Source organism: Abramis brama, assembly GCF_963993115.1.
Source record: "Abramis brama genome assembly, chromosome: 2".
Classification (NCBI taxonomy): domain Eukaryota; kingdom Metazoa; phylum Chordata; class Actinopteri; order Cypriniformes; family Leuciscidae; genus Abramis; species Abramis brama.
In genome coordinates, this window is record NC_139964.1 from 35765171 (window position 1) to 35774774 (window position 9604).

At 34.3% G+C, this 9604-nt stretch overlaps 1 protein-coding gene across 1 annotated transcript; it reads left to right on the forward strand.

Moving 5' to 3' along the window:
- Positions 1-867: 867 nt before the first annotated feature.
- Positions 868-7127, forward strand: cd5 (CD5 molecule). Its single transcript, XM_084104275.1, has 7 exons — positions 868-945; positions 1537-1588; positions 4027-4416; positions 4750-4869; positions 5750-5800; positions 5878-5940; positions 6621-7127. The coding sequence occupies exons 2-7, from the start codon at positions 1537-1539 to the stop codon at positions 6701-6703; spliced, it is 759 nt and encodes a 252-aa protein (XP_083960401.1). The 5' UTR covers positions 868-945; the 3' UTR covers positions 6704-7127.
- Positions 7128-9604: the final 2477 nt, after the last annotated feature.

The following is a 9604-nucleotide window of genomic DNA, read 5'->3' on the forward strand; positions in this document are numbered from 1 at the left end:
CCCGAACCCCCCCTGCCTACGGGCTTGCTAAGCCAATGTTTTCAGAAATTTAAAAGACGAGAAATGGGAGCTCATTGACTCACTTTTGCAGGCTGTTTAAATTCCGTTCATATTGAATCATAGACGAGAGTTTCAAGAGGGTGTTGGGGGAATTTTTGTGTACAGGTACAAAGACCAGTCTTTACGGGCCTCTCTCCGACTGTACGATATGGTAAACCAACGCCGGCGACACCTGAGAAAGATCGAGAGAGTTGAGGGAGGGAGAGAGGCGTCTGGGAAAGATTGTGAATGAAAAGAAGATATGAGTAACAGTAAAATGAAAGGATACATCGGTGTTTATATCGGTGGTTTTATAGCCTGTCTGACTTGCCACGGCACTCGGCAGTTGATTCCTACAAGCAACGATTAATCATCTGTGCGAAACTGGCTTGAACATTTTCAGTGCGCCGTACACCACAAGAGACTCATACAGTTCCTGAATGCAAAAAAGGAAGATTTTCAGTTTTGAATATGCAGATTTTTTTTGCTGCTTTGTTTACTCCACCAACCATGTAATTTTTAGATGAAAAATGTTCAGCATTTGTAAAACTTTTTTTTTTTAAATGTGTTAGAAATTTTAATTTACATTTTTTTAACATTTAATATATCAAGTTAGACAATATCACACTACTTATTACCTTTTCTCCTCCCACTTACCCATACTTGCCCTTTTTTCATACTTTTCTTTTTGTTTGCCGCTCTCTTTGAAGTGAGGAAGCAGTGCACTGTGCAATCAAACATACTTGAAAATAAAAGACACGCTCTATATGGAGGGAGAGAGAGAGAGAGAGAGAGAGAGAGGATGAGGGCGGGGAATGAAGTAGTTCCACTCCTCTGCTTATTTCCTTTCACTTAATATTTCTTGTCACTTGCTGCACACATTTGTTCTTGTCAGTCACAGGCAAGGTAAGATCTGATAATATATTGTTAAAAAGCTGGTTAGAAGTCGTGGTGTTTCATAGATGTTTGATGCTCTTTGATGAAGAAAACCTTCAAAACACTGTTGAAGCAGAGATGTGAAGACAGTTGTCAATTAAAAACAATAGCCGTACTGTAACATATCTAAAATAACATCATAAACAATCTCATTTAAAAGTGAGTCCGGTTTGTGTCAACAAATTGCCATGACAGTGTCATTGTAGTGAATGATAGGTTCTTGTTTATTGTGGCTTAAGTCAGGGTACGATTTGAAATCTTTGCCGTAGGCTACTGATAAAAACTCAGGCTAAACATTTAAATATAGTCATGGTTGCTTATTATTTTGCTTTATCTGAAACGGACCCTTAAAAAGAATGAGAAAAATTAGACATAATTGGGCCCAGGCTCAATTCAGTCTAACAAAAAGCACCGGTTTCTTGTGTACCAAAGGTCATTCATTTGACCTCTGGGCCTGTTATCAGTTTGAGTGCATAGAGTTTATTTTGTCTAGTTACTTTACTTTGTTTAGTCAAATGAAGTTAAATGAAGCTCTAAATGTTTGACACAACCTTCTGCCAGATGGAAAACTCTCTGCTGATGACTCTTGCGGCGCTCCTGCTCCTCGGTGTTCGTAAGTAAATTGATTATTCCTAAATATACTTCACTGTTGTGTTCTTAAATGATGCATGTTACATATGTGATCTGCAGAAAATATCTACAGTCAGTTGGAGATGCTGATGTACAGTTAGAGTTTTATCCGTCTGTTTAATATTTTAATATATGGATTTAATATATCGGCAAGACAAAACGGACCAAGGGACACTTAGTATTGCAATGACTAGAACAGTCGGATGCAACATTGTGCATTATATAGAAGAACGTTTATAATGCAAAACAGTATGTTAACATTAGGGCCTGCAAGAATGCATTACAAAATTAGTGCAAGTGTCAATGGTGTCCTCCTGATAAAATACATAATTTCTTGTAGGTTTTTTTTTTTTTTCATTCAAATTCTTACTCTTAATTCCATATTTACTGGAAATTGATGTCAACACAAATATTTGTACATTTTTGCAAGTTATCTAATATGGTGATTTAACTAATAGGGTAACATAGTAGTCTATGGGTACTACTATGGGTAGTATATGGGTCATACTCGCAAAAACTCTTCTTACACGTTTCTTTATTATTCCTGAAAAATGTGTTTTTTTCCTGCACACTGCATACTTCATTCTTGTTTATTGCATAGACCGTGTTACTATTTGTCATGTGCATGTCCAGTGGTAATGTTTTTTTTAGAAGTTATCCACTTTTTGTAAAGATGACTTAAAAATGTTTTTACAAAAATTGGCTTCGCCATAAAAATGCCAAAATTCATGGAGCAATTACTTTGCCTACTGTTAAAGAGGTAAATCCCACCAAATGACATTTTTTCAGCCCATTGTCTGCTAAATAAATCAAATCTTGTTAAAGTGCAATACACATTAGTTGACCATTTAGTTTAGGAACATAAGAAGACATAAACAAAACCGTCGGAAAAAACATTTCAAAAGAACAGATGTTGTGCTTAAAGATGTTGTGAACCATTTATCATATTTAACGCCAGCAGTAATAAATGAGCTTTTGATATATTTTTGTTTTCAATCAAAATAAATGTAATTTTTTTTTTTTATCAACAAGGACACTAAATTATGAATCAGTGAAAAGTGAAAATCATCTTTTTTTAAATTGTATGTAGTCAAAATATGTTTATGTGAATAAACATAGGCATTGTACATTAGATTTCCATATGTTTTAATGTCAATGCATTTTAAAATCAAAATTAATAATATATATTATTGATTTTAAGTTTTACCAGTCATTTTATGGTTACATTTTATGTTTTTATACAAATACATAAATACAAAAAATCAACTATATACATACATATATATATATATATATATATATATATATATATATATATATACACACACACATAATTTTGTTGATTTCAAATTGTAGATCCGTTAAGCACCTGATTGTGAATAGCCATCTATGTTTGCAGAGTGCAATAAGGATCAAGCAATCATGCAGTCAAATGTGCAAAGTGTGTGAATGCCTTCGAGCACAGTGCAAAAAGTGCAAGAGCGTAATGAGTGCAAATGATCCAGCTATCTGCTCTCTTACCTCAGTAACAAGCCGTTTTTATGCTTGAATAATGCAGAACGTCACATTTTTACATACAAAATGTCAAATAAAGTTCTAGAGTTCTTAAAATGTCAAATGTAAGTGAGATGTTATTGCGAGTGGCGAGTTGGAGAATATTGGAAGCACACTGTATTAAAAATATAATATCACAACTAAAACGATGTCTTGCAATGTGATAAAATAAGAGCACAGAGCAGCATATCAACTGCAATCAAAATGATGTACATATACTGTCAAACCAAAAATTATTCAGACACCAGATATAATTTTTACTAGCGGGTGCAGGACACTATAGTTCATTTATGTAAGTGAGGATAGGATAGCAAAATAAAGTGAACTGTGACATATTATATCCAAATTATCTTCATACAGTGGACTACCAGTAAAATTTATAAAAAAAAAAAAGGTGGGACCAAAAATAATTCAGACACTTCGACCATGTTTTGCTTAAGTGTTTTTTCTTTAATTGCGAATGCGACCTTTTTACACCACAGACTGAACAAAATGAAGCATTGCTTGGTAATTGGTTGACCTAAATTGGTATTATCTAATTGTGTAGTTAAATTTAACAGCTGACTGCTATTCAACCTAATTCATTTGTGAGACAGTCTAACAGAACGATGGCCAAAACCAGTGAAATATCAACTGATTTGACAACTCAGAGTTCTTGTCATATTTTATTACCATTTTCTAAACTATAGCGAATAAACTGTGATAATGTGAGAAATGCATTTAACACTTAAAATGTTTAAAATGATTGGAATTGTATTTATTTTCCAAACTACACATTTTATGTGGAGAAGAACAATTCTGGTATTGCAACATTTTCAACATATTCCAACATTGTCATTAAAGTAATTGTGTGTTTTCTCTTTACAGGAGAAGGAACATCACAGTTTGAAACCCCAAACATAATCAACTCAACCAACTCAACCCCATATGTCTCAGCCCCCGATACTACAATACCCACTGCGGCCCCATGTCCGAAACCCATCCATATCACTCAGTATGTTCTGGCCCGGCTGAGGGTAACATGGAAGAAGAGTCCGTGCGAGGGTCAGCTGTATCTGTATCTCCCTAATCAGCGTCCAGCCCCTTTGTGCTTTAGCAGCCAAATGTATGACAGCTGGTCGAGTGAACTCTGTAAGGACATGAGATGTGGAGACTTCAAGGGCTTTAAGCCCACAAAGAAGGCTAATGGTCGTATGCTCACAAGCAACATGACGTTAATCAATGAAGACTGCACAGGCCTGCAAATCACTTGCGAAGGTACACTGTAAAAAATGTTATGATCAATAAGTTATGACAACGTGTTTTTACATTGCCTTAACTTATCAAAATAAGACATTTGAAACTTTTAAAAAAAGTTACATATTAATTTTTTTTTTTAAGTCAGTTTAATGTAATTTAAGTTGGTTGTACTTAAAAAAAAAAAATTCAGATAAGAGTTTTACTTTATACATACATTCTTCTATAAGTCTGTATGTTGGAATGTTTTTTTTTTCTTTTCTTATCAGGTTTCATCGACAAAATAATTGTTGACGCTATATGCTGTGCATTTTGAATAACGCCTCATTTTCTTTTCTTCCCACATTTTCTCAGATACTCTAGGAAGCGAGTTGGCTGCCTATAAAGCAGTAACTGGCATATTACTTTTCTTGATGTTGGGAGTCATTCTGTTTCAGTACGGTCAGCCCACATACAAAGCCATCCGCAAAAGATGTGAGTCAGTGAAGCCAACGAGCGTGTCTTTAATCTCACATTACCTATAAGAAATGTAAATGTTTATATATGCAGGCACATAGCACCATTCAAAATGCCTCTGTGTTTGCTTATATACAGTCCAAAAAACTAAGGTTTCATTGAAAATCTGGGTAACACTTTACAGTAACGTTCCATTTGTTAACATTAGTTAACTACATTAGTTAACATGAACTAACACTGAAAATACTTCTAAAGCATTTATTTACCTTAGTTAATGTTAATTTTAACATTTACCAATACATAATTAAAATCATTTAATGCTCCTTAGCTTACATTAACTAACATTAACAAAGATTTATAAATACTATAAGAAATGTGGGCTATTCCTCAATGTTAGTTCAAATTAGTTAATGCATTTACTTATGTTGACTAATGCGACCTTTTTGCAAAGTGTTACCAAAATCAGAAACCAATTTTCAAAAGGAAACATGATATTATAATATTTCGGATTCTGCAGTATTTATTGGTCGCTAATCAAATTTGTGAGACTGATCATGTGAACTTTATAACAGACAGTCAGATGTTCTTCTTCCATTAAAGCACAAGAACTTTTGTTTGTAGAATTCATGCATTTGGAGTTTATGCAGCTCGAGTGAATGATGTCTTTCACTCAAATTGTTTTGCTTAGAATATAATTTGTAATAGCATTTTCACTATGCTTTTAAGCATTTGAATCCCACTTTATGTAATGCAAAACTGACTAATATCGATGTGGCTCTATACTTAAAAAAATACTGTTTGACACTGACATTTTCCTGTTGTTTTGCCACTGAATCTTTTTTAAATCCAAAGTGAAATGCTCTGTCTGATTTGACTATTTTTACCTGGTTTGATGCAGTTTCACAAAAACCGGAGACTCGCTGGGTTGGCCCGACTCAGAGTCAGAGTGGTGAGTCATCTCAAACATTAACACATTCATGACTGGGTAGTGAGAAAGCATTCAGCATTTTCTCTTTCTTCTTTAAGTGTCCTATCACAGAGGTCAAGGTCCCCCAAACAACAACACACTCAAGAGACAGTCCTTTCCTGGTGAGTGTCTCTCTCTCTCTCTCTCTCTCTCTCTCTCTCTTCTATTTTACCATTCTGAACTCTATTAATCTCTCACTCGCATTCATGTTCATTTACTTAATTACATAATGATGAATTGAGTATTATGATGTATTGGGATTTTCACTCAAATTGCTTTCATTCAAATCACGTGTGTGCTTTTTTTGGTTGTGAGATTGGATATGTTAGATTAAACTATTATATAACATAACATTTACTTTAAGTATCTAAATCATCGTCTATCATCATATTTGACCTTCTCGACAACAATAAAAATAAAAATCTATAGATCTTTTGGGGGGAAAAAATCAATTAGTAAAAAACATTTTGTCCCAAATGACAGTAGGACTTAATTTATAATAAATTACCCTTTTTTCTTTTCTTTTTTTTTTTTAATAAAAAAATTGTTTATTTAATGTTTATGTAATGATTTAAAAAAAAAACAAGTTACCAAATTACCAAGTTTTGTTAATGTTGCAAAATTTTGGTAACAAAAAAAATTGGAAACCATGTAAAATGAGCAGCTCATACAATGTTTAGTTGAACATTTGGTTCAACCTCCTGAGGCCTTGACCATCTTCTGAAAAAAAAAATTCTTAAAAGTTTCAGACCATGCACACACTGGTCACAATTCTTCTTTTTTTTTGTTCCTGTGCTGTCAGGTTTGGAGAGGCTGACGGTAAACACGAGCAGAGAGCCCTCGTCCAACCGAAACAGTGACTATGACTCGTACGGCTTCAACTGAAGGCCTGTGCTCGCAGAAGTCCCAAGACCCTGAGAAGACCTCTCTCGTCAGTCTCATCTAGAATCAGCAGTCTTGTGTTGTGGGGATTTGGTTGGTTTGAGCTGTCCTAGTCGAGCAAGGTGTAAATATGTTTGAGAAGTTCAGCTGAGAGATCCATCTAGGATAGAATTTAAAAAAATAAATAAATTAGTCTCAACGTAACCAGCAAAGTGCTTACTTTGTATTGCATAGCAGGCTTCATTTTATTATTTTTTTGTAATTACTATATTTTGCTGTATAATGCTTTCTAAATAGCCAGAAACAAAATGGGATTTTGCTCATGTCCTGAAAGACACTGGCTTTTTTTGTTTATTTAAACAAGTGATTGATTTTTATTTTTATTTTTGGAGTATGAATAATTTTAAATAAACTAAAAAGAAAATCAGTTAGATATGTTGTGGCTTTTGACTTGGGTGCAGAATCAGAATGAAATTGTATATGCTGTAAATAAGTTGAACACATGATAACCATTCTAGGATGGTTTTGTTTGAGCTTTGATGAGAAATGTCTTCATCTGAGGTGACATGGATGTGATGTAAAGGTTGGAAGAGGGAATGTGCTGTTAATGCACAATTTTGCAGCAATGTGGTTTCCTGTCGTAATTCTATTGACTTCCTGTTTGTGTTATTTCTGTCGCTCATGCTCTAAATATACTGTACTCATTCTTTTCACTTGGTTTCTTTGTCTTTCTTTCTTTTTGCCATTTCCTTCTTTTTTCTTTTAATATTTTCTCCTCTCTCTCTCTCTCTCTCGCTCTCTCTCTGACCCAGTTGACTTTTTTTTTTAATACTGCACTCATAGAGGGTTTAAAATCACAACAGCTTAAAATCTTATGCCTTGCCTGCCTGATAATAACTAAGTGAAACTCTCTTTCTAAGTGCGTCAGTGAGAGAGAAAGTTAAAAAGCTTGGAGGGTTTTTGCCTAAACCTTTCCCCATCTCCCAGTGTGTGTTTACATGCATTCACAGCATTTCAGGATGGTTGTTTCAGTTCTGTTTATTATTTTTTGATTGCTTATAGTGGCTACCTCTTTGCAGACAATTTAGTCTCTCTTCATTGCGAGAACAAATACACAGCAGAGGGAACGCAACAGCAGGTTTGGTGGGAGAGAGTGTGTTGTGTGTGCGTGTGGGTGGATAAGTGTCGTCTCCTCCTCATCCTCAGGTCAGAGTGAAGGATTAAATCTGTAGTTTAAATGAGGCTCCAGCAGAGAACAATGACAGATGACAACAGATTACATGCACAGATTAACAAAGAGACCACACTGGGTAAAATATCTAGTGCATCCATTCGCCATTTCTCTTTCTCTCAACACTGACATCAAACCTGCTTGTTTCCTGCATTCAATCTATTTTCACATAAATGTTTTGCATTATCCAACATAGTTAATCCTGACTATTATGGATAATAATCATTCTGGAAGTCTATTATTCCCATCAGAGAGAAAGAAAATCAAAAGAAAAAATAATATTCTTCACACAAGCTTAACTGTTTAAAGTTAAAAGTTTAATGGTAACACTTTATAAGGTTAATTAGTTAATGTTAATTAGCTAACATGAACTAATAATGAGCAATACATTTGTTACAGTTTAATCTTTATTAATGTTAGTTAATAAAAATACAACTGTTCATTGTTAGTTGTTCATTGTTCAGGCTGATTATCCGCTTCGCGTCGGGGTCCTGATCAGCCTGTCGGGGTTGTATTCGCTATAACAACCGCCTCGCTTTACATTATCCCGCTTATTATGTGGCTACCTACCAAATAAATCATTAATTTGACACAAAATATTGATTTAAAAAGGCAACGTCCATAGCAGCGGTCTGTTTTTCATGGCAACGGTGTGTTATACTTAGCAGCGGTCTGTTATCAAGAAATAACAGACCGCATTCTACATTAGAATTATGGCTTGGTTGAATTCTAATGTAGAATGCGGTCTGTTATTTCTTGATAACAGACCGCTGCTAAGTATAACACACCGTTGCCATGAAAAACAGCATTGCTATGGACGCAGGATTCTAACCGTAGAGACGGAACGGACTATTTTCTTTAGCGGAAGTGTTGTACCCCTGAAAAGGGGAAGAAGATTAAAACCACAGAAAACTCGCACTCGCTGTTTCTCCACTGCAAGCTTTATGTAGAATCTTTTTGTAATAATTGACATTAAACAGTTCTTTTTCAAATTAACCTCATTGACATCTTTCTTAACATACATTCAACAATAGTTGAATCAGGACCCCGACGCAAAGCGGATAATGCATTAGCCTATCCCTTACTTAGCAAATACAACCTTTGATTTTAATAATGTATTAGAAAATGTTGAAATTAATATTAACTAAGATTAATAAATGCTGAAGTAATGTTCATTCTTGTATTGTAAGTATTGTTCACTAATGAACCTTATTGTAAAGTGTTACCAGTTTCATAAATTGTGCAAAAAGCAAATAATAAAAGATTGGCAATCAAAGAGAGTTTCAGTTTTAACCTCAAGTTAAATCATTAGTGCAAATGAACTGAGCTTGATATTTCTAAAAGTGAAAATTCAGCAGTTTTGCTTTTTTTAAAGATACTAAGAGAGGATAGATGTAATGAAAGGGTTGAGAAAGAGTTAATGATATTCTTAGGATTTTATGTTTTTTAGATATTCTTAGTGCTTAAGGGAAAGAGAAAGATTAGATGGAAAAAGAGACAGTGGTGTGATTAAATACTTTTATTTTTTCAGATGCATATAATGCCCTCATTCTTGCTAATAGGATTTTGTCTTTAATGTCGTCTGCAGCATTTCTCCCTCGTGCATTTATCATTAAGCCGCTGAAATTAAACATTAAAAGCATTGAGATCCCATTTCTTTAGTGTATGTTCAG

What these genes read in the sequence shown, in the direction of transcription:
- cd5 (XM_084104275.1), top strand. Translation starts at nt 1,537, where the DNA reads ATGGAAAACTCTCTGCTGATGACTCTTGCGGCGCTCCTGCTCCTCGGT. An exon ending in GCTCCTGCTCCTCGGTGTTC is followed by an intron (nt 1,589 to 4,026) that starts GTAAGTAAATTG and finishes TTCTCTTTACAG; the next exon opens with GAGAAGGAACATCACAGTTT. An exon ending in CAAGAGACAGTCCTTTCCTG is followed by an intron (nt 5,941 to 6,620) that starts GTGAGTGTCTCT and finishes CTGTGCTGTCAG; the next exon opens with GTTTGGAGAGGCTGACGGTA.